Consider the following 25,942-nt stretch of genomic DNA (forward strand, 5'->3'; position numbering starts at 1 on the left):
GGACCTCTGGAAGAGCAGTCAGTGCTCTTAACCACTGAACCATCTCTCCAGCCCCTGAGAGACTATTTTTAGGTTACATGACTCATGCAGACTCATGTGAAAACCTTGCTGAGAACACAGGATCAGTGGCATAGCTAGGCTGGTAAAGGCATTTTTATCACAAAGCCTGACAACCAGTATCTAATCCCTGGGACCCACATGGTAGAAAAAGAAAACTGATTCATGGGGCTGGAGAGATAGCTCAGTGGTTAAGAGCACTGGCTGCTCTTCCAGAGGTCCTGAGTTCAAATCCCAGCAACCACATGGTGGCTCACAACCATCTGTAATGGGATCCAATGCCCTCTTCTGGTGTGTCTGAAGACAGCTACAGTGCACACCACACACACACACACACACACACACACACACACACACACACACACACAAACAACAACAAACCACTCACCTATTAATGTCACAGAAAAAAACGGAGGGAACAGCGATACCAACTGGAGCTTACAGGAGCTTACATGACACTGGGCAGCATCTGGAAAACATTCTGGTGGTTTCTTAAATAGCACTGATTCCTGTCCTAGGTGAAAACCCCAGCTTACTCCAAAGCCAGTGAATAAATGAATGTCTAGAGTTGTTTCCATTGTGTGTACCCAACCATGGAACAGTTGCTGGGGCATTCTAGGGGTAAGGTAACATATTGGCTACAGCCTGGAGCACAGGGAGAACAGCAGAATGAATCTCCCAGCTTTGGGGGGTTCGGGGGGCGTTGTAGAAAGAGGGGGTTGTAGAAAGACATGCTGTGCCCTCTTGTCTCTGATTTCCCTCAAGAGACAGAACAAAAGGTCCCAACCAGCTGGTGCCCAAAGCAGCTGGGATTAAACAAAGAAAAGCAGTACAGGGGGTATGGTGCACGGTGGAAGAGTGACTACTCTGAGTGGGTGGTTACCGTACACCAAAGGATGTGAATATTGATATGTACAAACCAAACCTTTTCTGTTAATTTTAAAAAAGAAGCCACCATCAGTGTTTAAAAGCACCTACTATGCTGGATGGTGGTGGTGCACACCTTTAATCCCAGCACTTGGGTGGCAGAGGCAGGCAGATCTCTGAGTTCAAGACCAACCTGGCCTACATAGGGAGTTCCAGAACAACCAAGGCTACATAGAAAAACCCTGCCCCACCCCAATAAATAAACAAACAGATAGATAGATAGATAGATAGATAGATAGATAGATAGATAGATAGATAGATAGATAGAGCACTTACTTGCATAGAGACCTTGGTTTTAGTTCCCAGCACCCACATGGCATTCTACAACCATCTATAACTCCAGTACCAGGAGATCCAGCACCCTCAACACGATGCAGAAACATACACATAATAAATCATAGAAAGAGCAAGCCAGGTGTGGTGGCACTTTGCCTATAGTTCCAGATTTTGGAGGTGAAAGCAAAAGATCAGGAATTCCAGGTCATTCTCAGCTATATAGTGAGTTTTGAGGACAGCCTGGGCTATGTGGTGTATATGATGCTTTCTTAGAACAAAACGACTGAGGTTCAATGGCAGAGTTCTTATTTAGCACGTGCAAGACCCTGGACCACCATCCCAACCTACACACACACACACACACACACACACGCTTGTTGATAAAAATTAATAATATATGCGGATAATTTTTTTAAAGCATTTGCGTTTATAGTATTGTTATCTAGTGTAACTTCTGTTGGAGAGGGCATCTGAGCTTCGGTGTCCAGAACCCTTTGGCCGACAGGAGAGCCCACACCTATTCACTAACAGCAGTAGAGTCACTACTCGTGTACTCCGAAAGCTTCTTTGAAAGCAGTTGGAAAGAATGAGCAGAGGTGGCACAATTACCGCGCGGTCCCGCCAGGCACTAGAGAGGGCCTGGGATGCGCGGGGGCCTCAGGGGGTGCCAGGACCCGCAAGCTCCGCCTCCCTAAGCCCCGCCCCTCTGCCTGCCCCACTCCACCTTGGCTTTCCGCAGCTCCTCCCACGCCGGGACTTACAGGACAGCCTAACGGCCCAATGACCTACCCGAAGATCAGAGAGGGCGTCCGGAGAGCCAATCCCTGAGCGGCGCGCGCTGCAAAGGCGGGCCGGCGTGACGGACAGCGGAGGAGGCGCCAGGCTGGTTGCTAGCCGCCGCCGCTCGCCCCTGCGGACAGCGCTTTATTGTCACCCACGGCGGAGGCCGCGCCAGCCCGGTGGGGCCCCGGCTGGCTCTGCAGCCGCGCCCGCCAGGCCGAGCCCACGGGCCCTGCGCCCCAGGCTGGGTCCGCGCAGGTGAGGGGCGTCTCGCGGTGAGGGGTCGGGCCCTGCAGCGAGGACGGCCTGTTCCCAGTACCCCCAGTCCCGGAAGATCGCCGTGGGGTCCAGTCGGGAGGCCCAGATCCCCTGCTTTAAACCTTAAGAGGCCTGGGGGATGCGGGTCGCCCGTGGAGGAGCTCAGCAATGCGCTACTCAAGAGCCCTGCCTCTAAGAGTCAGCCGGCGCCCGAGGGAGCAGGCTCCTGCCCCTCCGGCTTCTGCGAGAGTCACGGTTTTGTCCAGGGTGAGGTTGGCCTCCCCAGCCTCCCGTCATCTGGCTTGTAGGTTTCCATGGAGAGGCTATGTTTACCGTCCAGAACCTCACTGGCTGCACGTGGTCCTGAAAAAGCTTTGTCCACTAGACTTAAAAGCTTAGGAGCCAGCCAGAGTCCACCAAGGTGTAGACAGTGCCCAGAAGGGGAAGGTGTTAGGTTTCCCCTACACAACCAGAAGTGTGTAACAGAGGACACTGGCCGGACTGATGGCAGAGCAGCCTCAGAGTAGGGATACTGCTCCCCACCACACACACCTGGATGTCAGTACCAAGGCAGCTTTACTTTGGACCGTGGTGAGTGCATGCTCCCGGCTCCCTGATTCTGCAAGGGGATTTTAATAATCACTTAACATTTGTCCCATGGCCCCCGGGACCTGAGACTGCGCGGTCCCTGTCCTCTGAAGGGAGTCCTAGAGAGAGCAAAACAGTTTGATGGAAGAAAAACTGATGGGGGTGGCGTGGAGGCAGGGGCGTTGCAGATGCAGCCGTGTGCTGAGATGCACTGCCTAGGTTTGAGGAACAGCAGGCTTAGTTAATGCACGGTGGAGTGCTTCTGGAGAACAGGGTCAGAGCCGGACTTCTCAGGTACTCAGATTTTCCCCTGTGGGTGTAACCTGAGCTGAGAGCAGTGCGGAAGTATTGAGTGACTTGAGCACGGGCCCTGGCCAGATAGCGCTGCTATACTTGTGCAAAGCCCTTGAGGACCCAGTGGCATGGACCAGGAATGGTCCTCAGGTGAGAGGGTGGGTAGAAGAGAGAGTCTGGGCCTGGGTCCAGGGTGGGCTTAGACTTTCAGGGATGAAAAGAGCCAGGGGGAGACAGCAAGAGAGAGTATCCTGCAAGGGAGGTGTCAGGGTGCCTCTGAAACAAGAAAGCAGCTGTCAGGTCCCCAGAGTTCATGGATGTTCTGTGGTGATGCAGGGACTTAGGAGTCCACATCCTACTAGAGAGACTTGAAGCTGTTGAGGGATCTCCAGGGTCCAATCTCAAAGGCACATTTACCTCAGGATAGCCCAGGAAGATGCACCTTTTTATTTATTTATTTTTTTTTTTTTCGGGGCTGGGGATCGAACCCAGGACCTTGCGCTTCCTAGGCAAGCGCTCTACCACTGAGCCAAATCCCCAACCCAATGCACCTTTTTAAAAGTATAGATAATGACCTAGGGCAGGGGTAAGTGACGGGGCCAGGCTCACACCCACCACTGTCTGCTGCTAGCACTTCTGGGGTCACTGTCCCCCAGCTACTCACTGCTTACCGTTCAGAGCCCAGTAAGGGTTTAGAGCAGTCTTGCCTTCTCATGCTCCTGACTGAGCTCAGCCATCCCCAGTGGTGGCCTCCCAGAGTTTTGGTGGCAGGTAGACCCAGATGTCCAGGGCGAGTGGAGTTTGTGAGTGCAAGAGCTGAGATTCCTCCATGGTGTCTTGTCTTGTCTCCTCCCCCTCTTCTTCCTCTTTTTGTTTGTTTGTTTCTCGAGACAGGGTTTCTCTGTGTAGCCCTGGCTGTCCTGGAACTCGTTCTGTAGACCAGGATGGCCTCAGATATCACAGAGATCCTCCCTACCTCTGCCTCCCAAGGGCTGGGATTAAAGGTGAGCCACTATGTCTGTGAGAAGGGTTGTGCATGGGGTTGGGGATTTAGCTCAGTGGTAGGCGCTTGCCTAGCAAGCGCCAAGGCCCTGGTTCAGTCCCCAGCTCCAAAAAAAAAAAAAAAAAAAAAAAAAAGGGTTGTGCATGCTTAACTGGGACGTGGCTGTCCATACCTCAGGACCTGTCCCTGTTGAATACTTGGGTATAGTTCAAGAAGAGTAAAAGGCACACATAGGCCAGGTGGTGGTGCACACCTTTAATGCCAGCACTCAGGAGTCAGAGGTGGGTAGATCTCTGTGAGTTTTGAGGCCAACCTGGGTCTTCAGAGTGAGTTCCAGACAGGACAGCCAGGTCTGTACAATGAAACCCTGTTTTGAAAATATATATATATATATTTATTTCACTGTATGTGTATATGTCTGTGTACCCACAGAGGCCAAAAGAGGGTGTCAGGTCCCCTGGAGTTACGGGCAGTTGTGAGCCACTGACGTGGGTACTGAGAATCAGGTTCTGATCCTCTAGAAAAGCAGCAAGCACTCTTCATGAATGGGTTCTCTCTCTCTAAGCTTCATCCCCATCTCGTGTAGCCCAGGATGGCCTTGAATTCACTATCTGAGAATGGTCTGAAATCCGTGGTTCTCCCGCCTCGCCTCCACCCCCTGAGGGCTGTGCACATTTACCGCCATACTGGTTTATGCTGAAGACGGGACAGAGCCACATCCCTAACTCTGCGGTGTCTTATTGTGCCCCCCCCCATTTCTTTCTCAGGGCTAGCCTGGTCCACCATGAAAGGTTCACGGACCATCAGTGCCACTCCCGAAGGCAGTCCAGAAGGTGTGGACTTGAGTCTGATTGGCCTCCCTCTACCCATGTCCCAGCGGCCCGGCAGTGCCTCTGCCGCAAAGTCTATTTTCCGCTCCGTGTCTGTGGCCACAGGCAGTGAGCCGAGAAAAAAGGCACTGGTGAGTGTGGGGGCCGGGACCCTCTTGGGGTGACGACTAGTCTCTGGGTACAGTTCCACACAAGAACATATATCTCATATCCATGGTCATCTGTGGACAGGGAGGAACTGGAGCACGCAAGCCTGGTGAGCCGTGCTGTTGCAGATCCAGATCCTTCTGACATGGGGCTTACCCCTCCTGTTCCACTGTATTTAGGTTTCTTTGGTTCTTCAAATGGGCAGACCAGTGCAAGAGTGACCTTGTAGAACCTGGGTGGGCAGCAGATGGGCAGGGGCTGGGGCTTTGGGGAGAGCTGCCTTCCCTTTCCCAGCCTACCTCTGTGGAGCATGGATCAGGGGTGTCACTCAGAAATTCATGGGGCGAGCACGAGGGGCCAAGCGGGACTCTTGCTGCTCTCCAAAGCTGTTCTCTGCTAGGCCAAGCCAAGAGGGGATCAAGTGGTTCAGGTGCCGGGGCTGTGCCTGAGTCTGGCCTGAGCTTCTAAACCAGGGAGGAGCCTGGGTGAGACCTGCATGCTGCCTCTCTGAGACCCTCTACCTGAGAAGCAGGTCCTTGCTGAGGGTGAAGGGCTGGTTGATGGTCTAAGCTTTCTTTCTTGATAAAAAGCCGTTTATTCTTCCTCTTCTCCTTCCTCTTCCTCTTCTTCTTATTCTTTCTCTTCCTCTTCTTCCTCCTATTCTTCCTTTTCCTCCTCCTCTTCCTCATCCTCATTTTCCTCCTCTTCCCCCCTCCTCCCCTCTTCTTCCTCTTCTTCCTCCTCCTCCTCCCCCTTTTCTCCTCCTCTTCCTCATCCTCTTCCTCTCTTCCTCATCTTCCCCTTCTTTTCCTCTTCCTCCTCTTCTTTCTTTTCTTCCTCTTCCTCCTCCTCCTCTTCCTCATCTTCCCCTTCTTTTCCTCCTCCTCATCTTCTTCCTCTTCTTCCTCTTCCTCCTCCTCCTCCTTCTTCCTGAAAAAGTGTGTCAGATGGCATAGGCCTCCATTGCTCAGGCTGCATCCTGGAGCAGAGATAGCAAGACAGTAGAGGACATTTGGTTCAGACAAGTTGCTGCAGTGAAGCAAAGCCAAACCAGCTGCCATCTGCCTTAGCTGAGGGATGGGCAGCTCAGACTAGTGTGACTCTCAACCCTGCAGCCCTCTGCAGCCCCAGCCTTGCCCTTGAGTTTCTGGGTTTCATCCTATTTGGATCCCTCCGCTGCCCTGAAGCCCTAAGCAAAGAGGGGAGCCAGGGCCACATATGTGGACCGAAGATCGTTGTATAGTTGAGGACCCCTACCACATGCCTGGGCCTCCTTTGTGGCTACCTGGACACAGCCACCTCTCCCAGGCCTCCTGCTGAGAGCAATCCTACCATGCCAGTCTTTCCTTCGGTGACAGTTCCTGTGACTCTGTTCTGGGTGAGGAAAGCTGCCAGGTCCTCTCTCGGGACTCCTCTCTGGGATGGATCCAGCTGTTTATTTTGTTAGATGACGCTACCCCTGCTATACTTAATGAAAGAACGGCCCACCAGGCCAGGACCTCCTCTGGACGGGCCTCATTTTACTGCTGGTCCTTGTCACTGTTTGACCTCATTGGGATTCTGAAGGTCATTTGCTCTGGGCAGGCCTTCAAATCCCAGGAGACCTGGCTTGTCATTGGAGCAGATGCTGCATATGTGACAATGGAGCGAGCCAGCTTTGTCTGCCCCGGGGAGTGGGGGGGCTACTCCTGGGCTGATGGCATTCATTCAGCCTTTGCACAGGTGGAGTTTAGGGTTCTTAACCCATGCCCTCATGTATCTGATGAGCATTCCATACCCTTCCGAGAACACAAGAGCCACCTTTATCTCTTTCCTCAGTGTGGAGAAGGTAAAACTGCCACCAGGAAAATGGGGAGAAAGAAAGGGGTACCCCTGAGTCGTCCCTCATGCAGTCGATGTATTCAACAGTTCCATATTATTAAGTGGCATATCTGACAGTAGGTCAGATGTTTAAAGTGCAGAGGGCCAGAGAAGGAAGAGGTGTGCTTTCTGCTGAGGTACACAGCCGTGCCTGGTCTGCAGGTGGCCCATGCTCCACTGTGCTTGCTTCCTCTCCTGGAAATACCAGGCCCCCTGTTGATGACCATAGTGACAGAGTGAGCAGTTCCTAGGAGGTCCAACCCCACTGAAGGGGTGAAGGGCTCCCCACTTTGTGTGATACACCTAGGCTCGCAGAGGCTGGACCCTGTCCCATACCCACCGATGGCTAGGTCATCCATCCTGTGGCCACCCCCTTAACTGTCCATGTGCCACCAAGAGCCTCCCAGCTTCTTTGGAACCCAGAACCTTGTCTCCTGGTGATTTCTCTAAGGCCCAACCTGGTGCTGAGCAGCCCAGCAATAGCCTGAGGCTTTCTCCGCTAAGTAGGCTCTCCTCGCCCTTCTGCAGGAGGCCACTGGGCCTGGGGGCCCCCGAGCTATCAACAATCTTCGAAGATCCAACAGTACTACACAGGTCAACCAGTCATGGACCGGCTCCCCCAGGTAACCTATTGTGACTACTGGCCCCTCTCTACCTCTTCAGGTGATCTTGTCCCATCAGGTAACTCCAACCACCCTTCTCCTTCCTCCCCAGCCCTTCCCACAGCTCTGTCCGTTGTGGTCTCTGCTGGGCAATGGGATCCTGTGGCCTCCATAGGTTCTGAGCCAACAGAAGAAGCCCCTCCCCTAGGAAAATAGGAGCTGCACTCCTACCACACAGACAGGGAGCCTCAGGACCCGGGATGTAGCAGCTGAGATAGTGTGTAATACTCTCAGGGTGTCCCCACTGCCGAATTGCTGGTGCCTGAAAAATGTAGGATAAATGCAGGATGTACTGGGGGGGGGTGTGTGTGCACATGTGACGGTACTAGAAATCGGGGGTATACAGGGGCTGTACATACACACGTCTGTGGTATGTGGATTCGTGGAGTATGCTTCATGTGTGGCATGTATATGGAGTATTTGTAGTTTGTGGTGTTTGTGTGTTATGTGTGTGTGGGATATCTAGAGGGCTTGGTGCATATAGGGTGCACGTGTGGCATGTATATGGAGTATTTGTAGTTTGTGGTGTTTGTGTGTTATGTGTGTGTGGGATATCTAGAGGGCTTGGTGCATATAGGGTGCACGTGTGTATACGTGTGTGTGAGTGCACATGCGTGTGCTTGTGTCTGAGTGGTGTAGTGTGTGCATTCATGCGTGCATCCATGTCTGTGTGGTGTAGTTATGCTTCTTAATGACATCCAGGAAACCCTTTGCAGAGGTACCTGCACTTCTCTGGCTGTTGGAGAGCAGGCCTAGTTCTGTTAGCAGTTGAATGTCTTAGTCTCCTCCCCCTCCTCCCCATTGGCTGGGATAAAGTACCCTGACAAAAGCCACCTAGGGAAGAACTTGCTCATTCTGAATCACAGTGCAGTCTGTCACTGCTGTGAAGTCGACCCAGCAGGAGCTGGAAGCAGCTGGTCACCTCTGCAGTTGGAGGAGGGTGATGGCTGTCCTTCTCAGCTCCCTTTCTGCAGGTACAGTCCAACCAATCAAGGAATGGTGCTGGCCACATGGAGGAGAAAGAGTGGACTTGTCTTCCCACCTCACATTAATGGATCATAAAGTCATGCTTAGAGGCCAGTTCCTAGATGATTGTAGATTTTGTTAAGTTGACAGAATCCAGCACAACCCCACCCCTTATCAGCCTGTTACCCAAATACATCACTCTGAAGTCACAACCTCCCACTCCTTATCCTCATATGCTCCTGACCGAGTTATAATAGAAAATGCTTCTGGTCTAGCTTAAAAGTCTCTGTAGTCTGTAACAGCTCCTATTTTTAAGGGGGGGGGGGATGTTTATTTAACACATCAGAGCCCAGAATAAGATTTGTATTCCAAAATGGAAGAATAGGGCACAGCAAAGAACAGGGCAAGTCTTTCAACCGAATCTGGCACTGGGGGCTCATAAGGCGTTCAGTTGGGTTCTAGAAGGCTTTGTTCCCCCTGCACACATTCTGGGGTCCAGACTGCAACCCAGCTGTCCTTCACAGCTTCCTGCATAGCTTGCCCAGGTGTCCCCATGCAGCCTCACTAAGTGCAGCTTCCCTGACCCTGTTATAACTCTTGCAGTCTGCAGTCTGCATGCTATAATACTACCAGCACCGTGTGGACAGCACCAAGTCCTGCCAGCCCAAGATGTATCTGGGCATCATGGGCCATAGGTATATATATAGTGCTGTGTGAGCTATAGGGAGCCTCAGCAGCTACTATAGCGAGCCTCAGCAGCTAAAGCAGAACAATGCTTCCCTTGATGGTTGTTTTGGAGCAGGCATCCCTGGGACTCTGGAGGCCTTTTGTGAGCTGTCATGTGGGTGCTGGGAACCAACTTGAGTCCTCTGCAAGAGCAGCCGTGCACCGAACAGCCAAGCCTCCTCTAACTCCTAAGAGCGACTTGGTTTCATTTTCACGTCCCAGAGCCTTTGACAGTGGAGTCTGCCTTGGAGGAACTTTTCCTGTTGTCCAGGTGCAAAGAATGTGTCCTTTTCCAACTGTAGCTGTTTTGTGAGCCTTTCTCCCCAGGCTGCCATCCCCTCCTACCTCCTGCAAGCTTGAAAACCCTGCTCCTGGTTTGTTTCAATGTAAGTCTGACTAAGAGTCTTGGCTTAGATGCCTGGCTGTCATGAACTTTCTCCTGCCAGATAAACTGGTCTATGGCTTTTGAATTCAGGCTCACCTAAATTTCAGGACTCTTGTAAAATGTAGCCAGATTTATTGCTACACTGTAACAGCCTAAGGCCTTTGTTTCCATTTGCAGGCCCACCCACCTCCACCTCCCACCCCCACAGCTGTCTTTCCTTTTTTGCGTGTGTGGTTTTGGGGTTTTTTTTTTTTTGCTCTGCAGACAGCATTAGGTTTTCCCTTTTCTTGAGCCCCAAACTTCCAAGTCCCTGCCACAAACCCTCTCCCAAGGCCAACGTGGCTACATTTATCACAGCAGCAACTCTTCTATTCCCATCAATTTTCTGTATTCTTTACATTTTGTATGACTGTCACCAGACAGTGGGAGCTTGTGGTAACAACTTCTTGTGGCCGACAGAAAGTGGGAAGGAGCATGCTGAACCGGAAGTGGAACCTGGAAAGGCCTACCCCATACTTCTATCACCCAGGCCCCATTTCCTAAAGGCTCCACAAGCTGGGGACGGAGTGCTTAAGGGATGTTTTAGATTCAGCCATGGCATTCTACCCTCTTGAGGTGCTGTGGCCCTGTGGAGGGCCTCATGTCCTATGTCTTACAGTGCTGGCTCCAAGCTGTCCCCTATCTCTCCCTAGCCTTGCTTTTTTGGATGACAATTGCCAGAGGAGAGCTCTTCAGTGCTGTGGCCCCTGTGGCCCCTCTGGTCCTTATTTCTTTGTGACCTTTTTTTTTCAGAGCTGGGGACCGAACCCAGGGCCTTGCGCTTGCTAGGCAAGCGCTCTACCACTGAGCTAAATCCCCAACCCCCTTTGTGACTTTTTCATGAGCTCCCACCAATCCCAGTGTCCATGGGACAATCTTGCATATTTCTTGCTAGATTGTCTAGGGCCTTGCAGTCACTGCCGGTGCATGCTGGGCGTCCTTCCCCATTTCTGAAGGGTTTCGGTGTTGACTCTGGCCCCGTGTCCTTTCTGGATTTTAGCACTGCGTTGTGTCTCGTCACTGTGAATCAGGACAAGTCTTTCCCTTTTCCCTCCCTGCCTTCCACGTCCAGGCAGACCCAGCCCACCCCGTCCACACGAAAGCGGATTTTCTGGTACTTTCTTTTGTGCCCAGCCAGCATGGCTGGTGATGCCAACAGTGTGCCTTAGCCTTTGTCAGGCGTGACGAGTGAGGCCTGTCACAGGGTATGGAGTCTGTCAGTGTGGCAGTCTTGGCAGGCTAGGCCTGGGCTGAGAAGAGACCTGGGAACTGATGGCCCGTCATCTCCCGTTTCCCTGGAGAGTGTGGAAGTGGCAGTCCAGAACCAGGGGTGCCGACTCTGCTGAGTTTTGTCTGTCCACTCTGTTGGCCTGCAGTTTCTGTACCACAGCTCATGTAGTCTCAGGAACACCTCAGAGGTGTGCTTATTTGTCGGTGATGGAGACGGAACCCAGGGCCCTGCACACACCGGGCAAGCACTCTGCTGCTGAGCCAGATCTTGGCCCATTCGCTATGTTCAGTGCAGCCAGCCTCACGGTCCTCCAGAGCATCTCTCCCATATCTGCTCTCTGTGTCCTCAGCTTCCACCAGCCACCAGTCTGCACTCTGGCCCTGTGGGTCTGCCTGCTCTGGACGTTTCTGAGTAACTGGAATGAGATGCTGTGCAGCCTGTGGGCCTTCCACATACAACATGTGATGTACAACGTGTGATGCTTCCAAGGCTCGTTGTGTGACAGTGTATAAGGCTGGGCCTCGCCGCCCCGCGCTCAGTCTATGTACCTGCTGCCGGAGCTTCCTACCTCACAGGGGACATTGCTCCAGGCTGCCTCACTCCATCAGGGTCAGACCCTGGGGCATGATTTGTCCATGGCCCCCGGGGAGTTCCTGACATCTTCCTTGTGGCCTCTGACTGTCTCGGGCTGACTGCCGTGTGGCTCTTTGTATACGCAGGGGTGAGGACAGTGGTAGTGATCACGTCCTAAGGCCTGTGATCCTCAGGCTCAGTATAGCTACCCAGACTCCCCAGACTTCCAGACCTTGTCCTACTGAGGCATCTCTGCCAGGTAGGAATATATGTCAGGGTTAAGAAACATGTTTTTAATGTATATAATCTTTGCTTATATACGTATATGTGCACCATGTGTGTACCTGCTGCCCGCGTACGCTGGAAGAAGGTGCCAGATCCTCTGAAAATGGAGTTACCGAGGGTTTCCTGCACTCTGTGTAGGTGCAGGAAACCAAACTGGGTCCTATGCCAGGACAGCTAGTGCTCTCGGCCTCAGCCAGCTCTCCAGCCTCCAGGAGACATTCTTAGAAACTGGGAGTGGCCAGACTCCTGTCCTGGAGGAGGACACACGCCTGTATTCCTTCCCGGCATCCCTAACCCTTGACTGTGTGTGCGTCCCTCTCTCTGACACAGGCCAGCAGAGCCCACCGACTTCCTAATGCTCTTTGAGGGTAGCACCAGTGGGAGAAGAAGGGTGGCCAGTTTTAGCAAGGTGTCCAGCGAGAAGGGAGCCACGTGGAATGTCTTGGTAAGGATAGGCGTGAAGCAGCCGCGAGTCCTGGTGTTCCTGTCAGGTTCACCATCGGGCTCCTTCCACATTCTTCCTGCCTCTGCAGAGAGGGGCCGCGGTTGCAGGGAGGGCCTGTGTGTCCCAGGCTTGCAGAGCTTCGGTCCTGACACTGGTCCCTTGGGGTGTGGCATCTGCTGCCTCATGGCACAGAAGGGCCGCTATTTGGGCTGTGCTCCTAGTGTCCCAGGCTAAGGAGTGTCTGTGATCCACAGGATGACCAGCCTAGGGACTTTGCTTCACCAGCCAGCAGTCAGAGTCCCAGCACCCTCGACTGTGCCTTGGGCCCACGGAGGAAGGAGTGTTCCCTGGCGCCGAGCTTCACTGCTAACAACAGGTATCTCACACACACACACACACACACACACACACACACACACACACAGAGAGAGAGAGAGAGAGAGAGAGAGAGAGAGAGAGAGAGAGCTTTGTCCAAAAACACTTTTTGTCTTTTATGTAGCTGGATTAAGCTACTTTGTACTGGATAGAAAAATCAATGACTACACCAGAGGCTTTCCCCTCAGCCAAAGGAAGAGCCTGTAAGGCGGTAGCTTGCATAAAAGGGACCTGTGGCCGCTGTTTAGACAGTAGCAGTGGTCAGCCCAGCAAGCCTCTTGGAAGGCTTCTTGGAGGAGCCTTTTTTCTAGAGGTCTGAGTCACCCAGCTGTGACTTTCAGAAACTTCAAGGACAGGAGGTTCCTCGGGGCCAAGTGTCCCTGACTTGGAAGGGTCATTTGGGAGGTGTCATCTTTGGGGCTCCCAGCCTTCCTGCCAAGGGTGAGCCTGTGTCAGAGCTGTGCTCGTCACTCTTGGGGTCAGGTTTGCAAGGGACATGACAGACCAAAGCATGTTGTAGAGCAGTGACCAACATGGCAGGTGATGGTGCTGTGGCCTCTCTGACAGACCAGGAGAAGCCGCTCGAGAAAGTATTCTAGGCCACTTCCAAAGCAAGTGTGCATCCCTTGACCTTGGGGGTCAGGGAACACCATCCACTGTGGGTGCAGGCCATGGGGTTCCAGAGGTGCGTGGTCGTTGCCGTAGTGTGCACTGAGAGTTTTTACAGCAGCAGTAAAAACCACAGACCAAACCCGACTGTCTCCTCCAGCCCTGCTCCTTCCTGGTCTCTCTGACAGGAGCAACAAAGGAGCCGTGGGCAACTGTGTTACCACCATGGTGCATAACCACTACGCCTCCTCGAAGAAGGTGTCTCCTCCCAAGAGCTCCAACCAGACAGCCCCCTCCCTCAAGTAAGGCCTGCTCGAAAGCACACATGAAGCATGTGGCCTGGGGGAGGGCCCTGGGTAGGCTGCACAGTGTGTGCGTCTGAAGATGCAGGCCCCGTGACAGGGCCCTTGGCTTGCAGTGGGGTTGCCAGTCCCATCCAGGCTAAGGCAGCCTCCTAGGGAGAGCAAACAGCTAACTGGGGACACTCAGGTCTGTGTCCGTGGAGGGGCCCTGGAAGGAAGCCCTTGTGCACATACAGCAGAACCACGTGCCATAGTCAGAGTAACTGAGGCCCTGCACCCCAACAGGGCCTCACTTAGAATCAGTGGTTCTTGGAGTTCTTGAGTCTGTCTGGTCCTGGACTTCTGTACTGAGAGCATGTTTCTGTTTATAAAACATAAAGGACGTTTACACAGGTGCCAGCCAATGGGATTTTGGGGTAGAGGTAGTTCTGGGGGTCAGCAAGGTGGAGCTGAAAGGTCAACCTTGCATCATAGTCCGTGGGCCTCCTCCAGGCTTGGAACCATGGGATGGGTCAGGGGCCCCGCCTGGAGCTGCAGACACAGCTAGGTTTCTCTCTGTCCCATCAGCAATATTGTGAAGGCAGCAGCTCGTGAGGGCGGTGAGGGCAGCGACTTTGGGAAGCCTCGGAAGAACTTCTCCAGTGGCAGTCAGTCCACTCGGGGCACCACCGGCCTGCTGAGGCGGAAGGAGGTGACTGAGGAGGAAGCTGAGAGGTGACGTTTCTCATGGAGTTGTGGGGCAAGGGTCTTAACGATAAGAGTTTTCACCTCATAGTTGGCTTGGCTTTTAACCAGTGCGAGCGGGAGGCCATACTTGCTGAGATTCCATGTGTATAAAATGCAAAGGAGAGATGGGTAGAGGGGGGAGGGGGCTGTAGGCGCTTGGGGCATGACAGGAACCAGGATACCGCAGGGATTGTTCTCTGAGGGTGATGGGAATGTTCTAGAACCAGGTTGTGCTGATGGATGCACAACCCCGTAAATTTGCCTCAGAAAGCTGTGAATTGTATGCCACAAATGGGAGGGTTTTATAGCACGGTAATTATCCCTCCGTGAAACTGGTGATTAAAAACACATTTAGCAGAAAGAAGATAAAAGACTGAGGAGAACAAACACCTGCCTGTGCGGCTGCAGTGGTGGGCACAGGCGGGGCCTTCCGTGGCTACCGTGGCTACTGCGTGTGAGGCCGTCCTTGACAGCGCCCTTTGGGGCTGCAGCAGTGGGCGGGGCCTTCCGTGGCTACCAGGGTGGCTCCTGGCCAGGACCTGTTAGCAGGGGAATAGCTGCACTGGGGGCTCCCAGGGGGCCTCAGGACTTCCATGCAGACCACCCACCTGGCCTGTGACTCAGGGCTGAGTATGGGGAGGGGTCCTGCAAGTAGACAGTGGGAGGGAGGCCAGGCCAGGAGCCGTCAGCTCCCCAGAGCCCCATCTTGGTGCTCCCATGGATGGGCTTCACTGTGGAGCCAGGGCGCCATGGCAGGCAGCCGGAGGAATGTGGTCCTCTGTTGCTACCCTTGGCAGCCATCTGTGCATAGCCCTTCTAGTCAAGGTGGAGGGGTTGGTTTAATCAACTTTATTGAGTTACTATTTTCTTTTTTTTTCTTTTCTTTTCTTTTTTTTCGGAGCCGGGGACCAAACCCAGGGCCTTGCGCTCGCTAGGCAAATGCTCTACCGCTGAGCTAAATCCCCAACCCCCGAGTTACTATTTTCTTGCAGTAGGGGGACAGGACCCAGAGGTTTGCATATACTGAGCAAGAGCTACACCACTGAGCTCTCTCCCCAGCCCAATGGGTTCAGTTTTAAAATGTATGTGGTTGCACAAGCGTACGTTCCCAGGGGTAGTAGAGGTAGGAGGACCAGTAGTTCTAGGTCATCCTTAGATACATGGTTTAATTTGAGGCCAGAGTGGAACATGTGACTCTGGCTCAAAACAAGTGACCGGGTGTGGTGTCGCACACCTGTAGTCCCAGCACTCAGGAGGCCGAGGAGGAGGATCTCTGAGTCCAAGGCCAGCCTGGACTGCGTATGGAGTCTAGGACAGCCAAGGCTACATAGAGAGACCCTGCCTTCAAAACAAAGCAAACAACCCTCCAATGAGTAACACTAAAAATGATTAGGCTCTTCACCCTACCCCAGCTCCCTCAGCCCCCCAGCGTGTGGCCAGCTCTTCCACCCCAACCTTAGCAGTCACCGACCTGTTTGTCTTGTGCGCTTGGTGGTCTCGCCTCCTCGCAGGCTGTGGAGTGCCGGAACTTGGTCACACCATCCATGTCTGCTCCAGACTGACACTCTTGTCACCCCTTGGTTGTTTCCAAGGGAGGTGGGTTTAGGTTTTTAAGGATCTAGAAGGGCCCGCCTTCCCCATCATAAGCTGGCGGGAAAGGGCCGTGTGTAGCCACCACCGTCTCTCTCCCTCTGGACACTTGACTAATAGCTTCTTGTTCTAGGGGTGCAGGGACACGGGGACCCCTTCTGGCCCTGAGTCTGGTTCTCTGGGCAGGTTCATCTGGCAGGTAAACCAGGCCGCAGTCACCATCCAACGCTGGTACCGCTGCCAGGTACAGAGGCGCCGAACAGGAGCAGCAAGCCTCGAGCACCTGCTGGCGTCCAAGCGAGAGGTCAGTGTGATTGCAGGCTGAGCATCCATCCCTCAGGGTCTCGCTGCCTCAGAGCATACAGCGGGTGAATCAAGTGCAGATTAAGACAAATCAAATGGACGTCAGACCTGGAATCACCCGTGAGTGTGGCACCTTCTTGTCCTCAATGCTGCTGTTCGGCTGATGTGGGTGCCATGACCAGCCAGGACCAAGACGACACCCTGAGCAAGCTCCCGGCTGTGCTACAGAGCCCTGTCTCCTTGATACGCCCGCATCTTAGCGTGGGTCTGGCCCTCTGTTGAGCCAAGCGACAACAGAGGTTCAGTGTCCTAAGGAATCTCACCCTTCCATGCTGACACTCAGGGCTCCTGTGGAGACCTCCCAGCTGGTGTTCCAGAACTCTGTCCATCTTCCAGTGCTATAAAGTTTATCGCTTTGGTTTCCCCACAGGGGCAGAGGCAATGGTTGGGAAGTGGGAACCTTCTGGACCTGCACCGGCAGGAGGAGGCAGCAAGGAAGAAGGCCCGGGAGGAGAAGGCTCGCCAGGCCAGGCAGGCAGCCATTCAGGTACCGGCTACCCCAGGTGTCGGCCCCCAGCCCAGACACCAGAGAGCACGAACCAGCCCCTAGCCCGTTCTGTGTGACACTGATGCTTGGGAACCCTGAGCCTCAGGGGAGCCAGGCTGCAAAATGGTAAGGGGACACCTGCTTTTGGGGGCTGCTCAGAGATGCTCCTCTGTCAGGAGCTGCAGCAGAAGCGAGCCCAGAAAGCTCGGGAAGTGGAGCACAGGCCACCTAAGGACAGACCAGAGACCAGGGCACTGGAGCAGCCTCGACCCACCCAGGAGCCGCCCTCCATGCCCAGCAGCGTCACACACCCCAAGGCCAACAATGCTGGTGAGTGAGTGGTCTGTGCCCACCTCCACCTGACCCTACGGTGAGGTGAAGCTGCAGGCTCTGCCAGACTTCAGGCCTCGTGTGGCCAGGCAAGGTGACGTTTACCTGCAGAACTGGGATCTCAGCCCCAGATCTGCTCCCCACTTCTGCTGCCTGGGTCATTCGTGGTGCTGGACTTGAAGGCGGCCAGGCCTCAACAAATGAATTATTCAAGGCCCAGCACTCTGGGGTTGCACTTCCTCCCGCACAGTTTCACACCCCGGAAGACTGGCGCCCCTTAATGGCTCCTTCCCAGCTCTCCTCCCAGGTCAGGTCCTTGGAGGGGTGACAGTGCATTCTGTTTTACAGGTGCCAGCCTCTACCCCACAGGCCCCGCAGACCCCTGCCCTCCTGCCTCTGAATCATTCCCAGAGCGACGGCCGTCTCCAGAGGACAAGCCACAGGTCGAGACATGTCCATGCCTGGGTGGCCATGCCCCCTGCCTTCTCCTTAGCTTTGGGGTCCTTCTGTGTCCTGAAGGAGCCCAGGGGCTGCTGTTGTGGTGTGAGACAGTGGCCTGCTGGTCTTGCTGTGGGGAGGTCTCAGAACTACTCTGGAATCCTGCCAGTTCACGTTCATTAGGGGAGGGCTCCTGTGTCGCTCTCCACAGACGGGACAGGAAGGCCACAGGCTGCTTAGCGTGACTCTGGGCTGGAGACTTTCTCCTCTGAGGACAGCATCTTTAGTCATGTGCCAGGCAGTGGACACACTGGCCCGTGGGATGGGTGCCCAGCACCGTGGGTACAGGGGCCGACTCTTAGCTACCACTGGCCCTGCTGATCTCCTTGCCGGCCTGTCTACTGCAGGATGCCCATGCCCAGGTTGAAGCCAGAGAGGACTTGGCAGCGTTGGCCTCAACCAGGAGCAAGACCAGGGCCAGAGCAACCCTGGATGATCTTCTGGACACGCTGAAGCTGCTGGAGGAGGAGCCTGAGCCGCTGCTTCACCCCAAGGCCTACCATCAGGACAGATACGCCTGGATGGATGAGGTAAGCAGGGGCAGTCGGGAGGCCTCCACAGCGAGCGGATCAGGGAAGGCATGGGTCACCATGTTCCTGCCTTAGTTGAGACCCTAACAAGGGCCAGATGTGGCCTGTTGTGGCTCTCTCTTCCTGTCTGGTCTCCTTGAAATTGGGACACAGTGACTCAGGAGGGTGCACACCTCTCTTGCTGTCACAATATTCTGAAAGGTCTGAGCCACCAGGGGGCTCTTGTAGCCATAGCCAGGCCTACTGGCTCCCCACCACTGCCCCCATCCCTCGGGACCCCAAGTTCTCCGGCTTCTCCAAGCCTCCATGCTGGCCCCTGCAGGAGGAGGATACCAACCCCCTGACTGCAGACAACCTGGAGAAGTTTGGGAAACTCAGTGCAGCCCCTGGCCCCCCCGACGACGGGACCCTACTCTCCGAGGCCAAGCTGCAGAGCATCATGACCTTCCTGGACGAGATGGAGAAGTCAGGGCAGGAGTGGCCTGCACCCTGGCGGGAGGTAGTCGGCTCCCAACAGCGGGAGGGGGTCGTTCACAAGGCCCCAGTGTGGCAACAGCAACAGTCCCAGTCCCGGGTTCTAAACAGAAGTGAAAGCTGACGGGGCTGCCCTGTCCTACCTTAGCATCCTCTCTAGATAGGTCATCCTGTCCAGGTGGGTGATCTGACATCCCTGGGCTCTTGTGTCTGGGGGCTATGTCCTGAGTGAATAGCAGTGACCGAGATGAACACAGGGATACGTCTTGTTTTCACGCGGCAGGAAGGTCAGGAGAGGGTAGTTCAGGCCCCGTGATCTGTGTTTGAGCATGGAGGCATAGCCCCCTCCTGCGCTGATTAATAAATACAGTCTCCACGGTTGACCTGTTGCCCACCGTCCCTTGACCAGATGTCCTACGTAGCTGACCCCTCGCAGCAGGGTGGGACAGGTCATGTAGTGACTCCACACGGAGGGCGGGCATCAGGTAACTGCTGGGTAGCCTGCCTGAGGACTGTCATATCCCTAGAGCCTGGTGCTAGAGGCGGGCCCAAGGTCCCTGGAACTGGGGTCTGAGGGAACTACGTCCGTGATGCGGCTGAAGCTGGAGCTAGAGGAGAAGAAACAGGCCATGATTCTGCTGCAGAGAGCTCTGGTGAGACATTAGCCATCAGTCAGGGCTCTAGCTGGGATGGGGCCTGAGCCATTGCCACCCCACAGCTCTGCCTTTGCCTTCTCCCCCACATGGCGCTTGGTGCCTGGCAGAGACTCAACGCCAGTGTCTCCTGTCCATGCTCCCCGTAGGCGCAACAGCGGGACCTCGCCACTCGCCGTGTTAAGGAGACAGAGAAGGAGCTGAGCCGGCAGCTGCGGCAGCAGAAGGAGCAGTACGAGGCCACCATCCAGCGGCACTTGTCCTTCATTGACCAGGTGACAGTTGGGGAGACAGTGCTGGCCCCGTGGGAGAGACCGTAGGGCGGACAGCAGAGCCTCATGGTGCCTCCATCACAGCTGATCGAAGACAAGAAAGTCCTTAGCGAGAAGTGTGAGGCGGTGGTGGCTGAGCTGAAGCAGGGGGACCAGCGGTGTCGGGAGCGTGTGGCACAGATGCAGGAGCAGCACGAACTGGTGAGCCCATGCCAGGCTGGGGTCCCTGGGGGCAGTGGCAGCGTGGTAGCCTGGCTGTCCTAGAACTCACTCTATAGACCAGGATGGCCTTGAACTCACAGAGATCCCCATCTGGCCTTGCTCTTTTGTTTGTTATTGTTTGGGGGGGTGGGGTGGGAATTTATTTATTTATTTATTGGTACCGTTCCCTTTTTTTTTTTTTAATTATCTATAAGTACACTGTAGCTGTCTTCATGCACACCAGAAGAGAGCATCGGATCCCATTACAGATGGTTGTGAGCCACCATGTGGTTGCTGGGATTTGAACTCAGGACCTCTGGAGGAGCAGTCAGTGCTCTTAACCGCTGAGCCACCTCTCCAGCCCTTTTTTTTTTTTTTTTTTAATTTATTTACTTTATGTATGTAAGTACACTGTCCCTGTCTTCAGACACACCAGAAGAGGGCGCATCGGATTCCATTACAGATGGTTGTGAGCCACCATGTGGTTGCTGGGAATTGAACTCAGGACCTCTGGAAGAGCAGTCAGTGCTCTTAACCTCTGAGCCATCTCTCCAGCCTCCCCTACAACCCCCTCCCCTGCCCCCATTCCCTCTTTTTAAACTGCATCCAAGTGTTCCACAGGGACCGGTGCTGAGGTGTGGGCATGCACAGCCTACCTGACCCTCCTCACGGGACAGTGGCCGTAGACCCAGGAGTCCAAGCCTGGCCTACTCCAGTGGCATCCTGAGTGACAGAACCTGCCCAGCTTAGCTGCACCAGGCTCTTCCAGCTCCCACCTGATTGGCCTGCAGATGCTGATTAAAAGTCTCAGCCACCTACCTCTGCTTCTTTCTGAAGCCACCCTAGACTGGAGCCCAGACCCCATGCGAGGGTGGGCTGACTGTTTAGAGAGATCCCAGTGTCCATGGCCCCAGACAGAATTAGGGACTGAAGTTCTCAGGTAGTCTCTGCTTCAGCAGAAGTCATGTCTTTAGGCCATCCCAGCAACCCAAGAACCCCTCCCCCAGCTCCCCCAATACTCCCCCCCCCCGTTAGGGACCTTCCTTTCGGGTAAGAGCAGGATCCTTGGCTTCCCTTCGGAGAAGAATTTCAATATAAAGCACAGTTGGCATTTATTAGAGGCGTGTGACAGATCTTAGGCACAGGAGTTGGTAGATGTGCTCAGGAGACCTACAGGTGTGAGTGTGGACTTCTCTGAGAGGATCGGGCTTTCTACACAGAGGCTGTAAGATTCTGTGGCTTTCTAAGTTACACTGTTAGAGTGTGCAACTTGCAAGGTTTAAGGGGTAAAGAATTTGTTCCTATAAGTGAGCTTGTAATATCTGAGGTGAATTTCTGAGGTGAATATATGAGGCTGCCACTTAAGTTTGGGGATGAGAGAATTGCTAAGGCAAAGTTATAAAGCGTTCTGACCTTCAGTGTGCCTACTGGTTTTAATGGTTTTTGTTGGTGGCATCTCTAAGAAAGCACACATTATCACTTTAGTAAGTGACTTTTGTTGACACTCTGTGGATGTTATCTGTCAGCAGGAAAGGTACAACAGCTCCTGGATGGAAAGCCTTCTTCCTATGTCCCCTTCATTCTCTGCGTTTCTCTGTGGCCTCAGTCACAGTGGGTGGTAGCATCCCTCTCAGAGATGGGACCTCTAGCAGCCAGTGGCTGTAACTACTGTACTGCATGTTACCTCAGGCTAGAATATATGTGGTGTGGTGTCCACCCTGGGGAGAGAGAAAGGAGCCATGCAGCCTATAGGCCCAGTAGGTGGACTCACTGTCTTCCTTCACGCAGGAGATCAAGAAACTCAAAGAACTCATGAGCGCCACCGAGAAAATCCGGCGTGAGAAGTGGATTAACGAGAAAACGAAAAAGATCAAGGAAATCACAGTCAGAGGTGGGGCCTCCCCGCCCCGCTCCTCACCAGTGGCAGTGTGCGTGCATAGGTGTTGTTAGGTGAGGCCGTGGTCATGGCCGCCTAGGGCAGGTAGACACAAACCCCAGTTCAACTGCCGGCTCCCAGTTCACTGAAGCCTGAGGGGACCTCCGGCCCCTGGAGGCTAGTGTGGGAACATCAAGGCACCTAGGTCACACTGCAGAAACTGGAGAAAACGGTAGAAAAGGACCCAGCATCCTTCAGGCTGACGGACCCGGTATGTGAATGAGGCTTTAGGTGTCACCCTCAGGCTGCCCTGTGGAGAGTCTTCTTCCTCCAGGATCCTGGGTGGGGCGGCATCATGCCACTGGGAGAGCCAGTGGTCAGAGCACCAAGAGGCTGGGCAGCCTTGTGTACCACAGGCTGGGCAAGCCATCGTGGTCTGATGGTATATCTATCCAAAACACCCCTGGAGCTAGGTCTCTGGAGTGCAGCCTCATCTCCCTCTTATCCACTGACTCTAGTCTTCCTCTGGTATATCAAGCTTGCCGTGATTTGGGGCAGTGTCTGGATGGGAGGGGACTCGCAGCCCTATCTCTAGTGCAACCCCTGTCCCCACAGGTCTAGAGCCTGAGATCCAGAAACTAATTGCCAAGCACAAGCAGGAGGTGAGGAGGCTCAGGGGCCTGCATGAGGCTGAGCTGCAACAGCGCGAGGAGCAGGCCACACAGCGCCACCTGCGTCAGGCAGAGGAGCTGCGGGAGCACCTGGAGCGGGAGAGGGAGGCGCTGGGCCAGCAAGAGCGGGAGCGAGCCCAGCAGAGGTAGGAGGGCACTGGAGGCTGTGGTCTTATAGCAGCCCCTTGACTCCCCCGGAACAGTGTGGGACTTGTGCAGGCCACCTGCTGTGAGGGTCCCTTGTGTGGTCCTGGGACGTGGTGGCCGAGGGACATGGCTGGGTGAGTCTGTATGCGTAGGCATAGTGACCAGCAGGCCAGGTCCCCTAAGGCTGTCCTCTCCTCTCGTGACCTGCTGGGCCTTTGCTCTCCCACTCTCAGGAAAGACAGGTCATGGCAGCAGCTTGCTCAGGTGTCTGCCTCCCACCTGAGTGGGACTAAGCCGAGAGAGGCCAGTGTGAGGATACAGTAAGCCACAAACTCAGCTGAGCTGAGGCCATTTCACAGCCTCGTCAGAGTCTGCAGCTGAAGGAGGCCGCAGCCCTGGGACAACAGAGGATCCCTGTGATCTAGTGTGACCATGCTGGCCGGCGGGGTGACCAGCATGGAGCACCGTGGGCACCCACTGGTGTAAGCATCCTCACTGCCCTGCAGGTTAGAGCAGCACCTGGAGCAGGAACAGCGGGCCTTGGAGCAGCAGCGGCGACGGCTCTACACTGAGGTGGCTGAGGAGAAGGAGCGACTGGGCCAGCAGGCAGCCAGGTGCCACCCAGGGCCGTCCTCCTCCCAGTGACCCCTGGCCTGCCCATCCCCTCTCACAATGACCCGTGTCCTGACTCTTGCTGGCCTGCAGGCAGCGGGTGGAGCTGGAGGAGCTGAGGCAGCAGCTGGAGGAGAGCAGTGCAGCCCTCACTCGAGCCCTGAGAGCCGAGTTTGAGAGGAGCCGAGAGGAGCAGGAGGGGAGGCACCAGGTGAGCATGGTCCCCTTTGGAGTGACGCTGAGTCTGGCCTGCCGTGGAGGAAGCGAGTCTCCTCTGCCTCCGGCCCTCACAGTCTGCCCCCTCAGATGGAGCTGAAGGCCCTGAAGGACCAGCTGGAAGCTGAGAGACAGGCGTGGGTGGCCAGCTGTGCCAAGAAGGAGGTAGGCCTGGACAGGGCGGGCTGCTGCTCAGGGCTTCCTGGGCACTCACCACTGGGCATCACTGCTAGCTGTGGGGGACCTTGGTGGATCATTGTGTGCTGCTCACTGTGCACATGTGGATCCAGGACGTTAGAATTAGAACAAGAGGAAGTGGGGCCAGGGACATCCTGGAGACCTGACTTGTCCTTCCTCACCAGGAGTCACCCCATCTGCATTCTTCAGAGTATACCAAGCCCCTGAAGGCCCCGGCCTCTGGTCTTTCCTTTTAGGAATTCACAAGTCCCTTGGCCACAGGTCAGGTTTATCACTTTGGCTTGGCCTGTCTAGCAGACAGTAGGAATTGATTGATTGTCCTGGGCTATAGTTCTCGAAGGAACAGCCTGCTGCAGTGGTGGCCTCCTTGTCTAAAGAGACATGCTACCCCGGGCCATCTCATGCCCCTGTGCTCACAGGAGGCCCTGAAAAGAAAACATGGTCCTCTTGGGACCTGGGGCCTGCACAGGGCTGGAGCCCTTTGCCCTAGACTGTGTCTCCCTGTGGCTCTCAGCAGGGACCAATCCCCCAGAGTCCAGCAAGGCTAGTCCTGCCTCTGTCTCCAGCTTCTCTGTGCCTCCTGCTGGCCGATTCTGAGACAGCCGTGTGCCCTTCCAGGAAGCATGGCTGCTGACCAGGGAACGTGAGCTGAAGGAGGAGATCCGAAAAGGCCGAGACCAAGAGATTGAGTTGGTCATCCACCGGCTGGAGGCTGATATGACCCTGGCTAAGGAGGAGAGCGAGAGAGCAGCCGAGAGCCGGTGAGCTGCCTCCTGCCTTTAGCTCTGCAGTGAGTCGGGGCAGAGCCCGGGGCAGAGCAGTGTGAACAGCGCTTGTCTTCACACCGCCTCTGCCCGCTAGTGTGAAGCGTGTACGTGACAAGTACGAGACCGAGCTCGCGGAGCTGGAGCAGTCGGAGCGCAAGCTTCAGGAGCGGTGCACAGAGCTGAAAGGCCGTCTGGGAGAGGCTGAAGGGGAGAAGGAGCGGCTGCAGTCTCTAGTACGCCAGAAAGAGAAGGAGCTGGACGACCTGCGGGTGGTGAGTAGCCCGGGGCTTTCTGCATTGGGGTGGGCGGGGCCGGGGGAGTTCCACCCCGCCTTCCCGCTCACAGCCTCCCCTGCATCGGGGCGGGGCCGGGGGGAGCTCCACCCCGCCTTCCTGCTCACAGCCTCCCCTGCATTCGGTCGGGGCCGGGGGCAGCTCCACCCCGCCTTCCCGCTCACAGCCTCCCCTGCATCGGGGCGGGGCCGGGGGAGCTCCACCCCGGCTTCCCGCTCACAGCCTCCCCTGCATCGGGGCGGGGCCCGGGGGAGCCCACCCCGCCTTCCCGTTCACAGCCTCCCCTGCTTGTTAGGTAAACACACAGATGTGCAGTGAGCGGGCCAGCCTGGCCCAAGTGGTGCGACAGGAGTTTGCTGAGCAGCTGGCAGCCTCCCAGGAGGAGACCCAGAGGGTGAAGGCAGAGCTCGCAGAGCTGCGGGCCCGTCAGCAGATGGAGCTAGATGAGGTGCATCGGAGGTGGGTGGTCAGGACTGCAGGTAGGGTACAGAGGACCAGTCATGCCTCCTCCTGTCTCCTCCAAACTAGCAGGTGTAGCCCATGGCAGAGCTCACATGGCTTCTATCTCTGTGCCAGGATGGCTAGGCGTTTCCCCTGGGCGTCACTGAGCTCTAGAGCATCCCCTGTCTCAGGGCTAGGAAAGACACAAGTGCCCTCTCCAAGGAGGTGCGCAGGATTCTGGCTGGAACAGGTGTTGTTCAGCAGAGGGCCAGCAGCAGAGAGGGTGACAGTAGCCTCCCAGAATCTCCTTAGTCCTTCCAGAGGCTAAGGCTGCCGGCCCCTGTGCCTGACATGAGAACAAGACACCTGTCTTGGTCAGCACAGCTCCCTGCCCCAACCCAGTCTCTTCCCAAAACCACCGTAGGGTCTGGTTGTCATGGAGACAGTGGCCCAGGGCCAGCTGCTCGGGTCAAAGTGGAGCAGGGCTGAGGCTAGGTGGTAGGAGGCTGCCCTTCAGGACCCGGGCCTGAAGTTGGGCTGCGCAGAAGCCCACTGCCCATCACTGCAGGGTGAAGACGGCTCTAGCGAGGAAGGAGGCAGCCGTGAACAGTCTTCGGAAACAGCACGAGGTGGGTCCCTCTGGTGGTCTGGGAGTGTCCTGCTAGGGGAGGGTCTCCAGGGCTGACTGAAATGTGTTGCAGGCTGCCGAGAAGCGGGCGGACCACCTGGAGGAGCTGCTGGAGCAACACAAAGGGCCATCTTTGAGTTCCAAGTGACATCTCTCTTGGGACGACAAGCCAAGCCTGAGGCAGATGCTCAGTCCTGTGGCTGGTGTCCAGGTCACGCTCCAAGACACAGGGCTGAGGGTAGGACAACAGCTGGTGTGTGAGGCACCGTGGAGCCCACTGCCCGGGACATTACTGTCTGCAGGCCTGCAGCTGCTCTGTAGTAAAATGGTTACGTGGCTTTTTTAACTGTT

The 25,942-nt window shown here is 55.2% G+C and overlaps 1 protein-coding gene across 1 annotated transcript; it reads left to right on the top strand.

Moving 5' to 3' along the window:
• Positions 1–2,143: 2,143 nt before the first annotated feature.
• On the top strand, positions 2,144–25,942 carry Cep131 (centrosomal protein 131). The gene is made up of 26 exons (XM_032914101.1): positions 2,144–2,298; positions 4,951–5,144; positions 7,549–7,643; positions 12,218–12,332; positions 12,587–12,708; positions 13,505–13,618; positions 14,186–14,332; positions 16,121–16,238; positions 16,668–16,784; positions 16,961–17,114; positions 17,463–17,557; positions 17,960–18,142; positions 18,465–18,641; positions 19,144–19,269; positions 19,419–19,544; positions 19,626–19,742; positions 21,531–21,633; positions 22,234–22,435; positions 22,943–23,050; positions 23,142–23,259; positions 23,355–23,429; positions 24,081–24,223; positions 24,324–24,501; positions 24,818–24,981; positions 25,532–25,592; positions 25,665–25,942. The coding sequence occupies exons 2-26, from the start codon at positions 4,968–4,970 to the stop codon at positions 25,737–25,739; spliced, it is 3,210 nt and encodes a 1,069-aa protein (XP_032769992.1). The 5' UTR covers positions 2,144–2,298; positions 4,951–4,967; the 3' UTR covers positions 25,740–25,942.

This window comes from Rattus rattus, chromosome 9 (genome assembly GCF_011064425.1).
Source record: "Rattus rattus isolate New Zealand chromosome 9, Rrattus_CSIRO_v1, whole genome shotgun sequence".
NCBI classification, from domain to species: domain Eukaryota; kingdom Metazoa; phylum Chordata; class Mammalia; order Rodentia; family Muridae; genus Rattus; species Rattus rattus.

Bases quoted from the DNA above. Each gene is read 5' to 3' on its own strand.
- Cep131 (XM_032914101.1), top strand. From the start codon at position 4,968: ATGAAAGGTTCACGGACCATCAGTGCCACTCCCGAAGGCAGTCCAGAA. The intron at 12,333-12,586 runs GTAAGGATAGGC...TGTGATCCACAG, and splicing joins GAGCCACGTGGAATGTCTTG to GATGACCAGCCTAGGGACTT. The intron at 17,115-17,462 runs GTGAGTGAGTGG...TCTGTTTTACAG, and splicing joins CCCCAAGGCCAACAATGCTG to GTGCCAGCCTCTACCCCACA.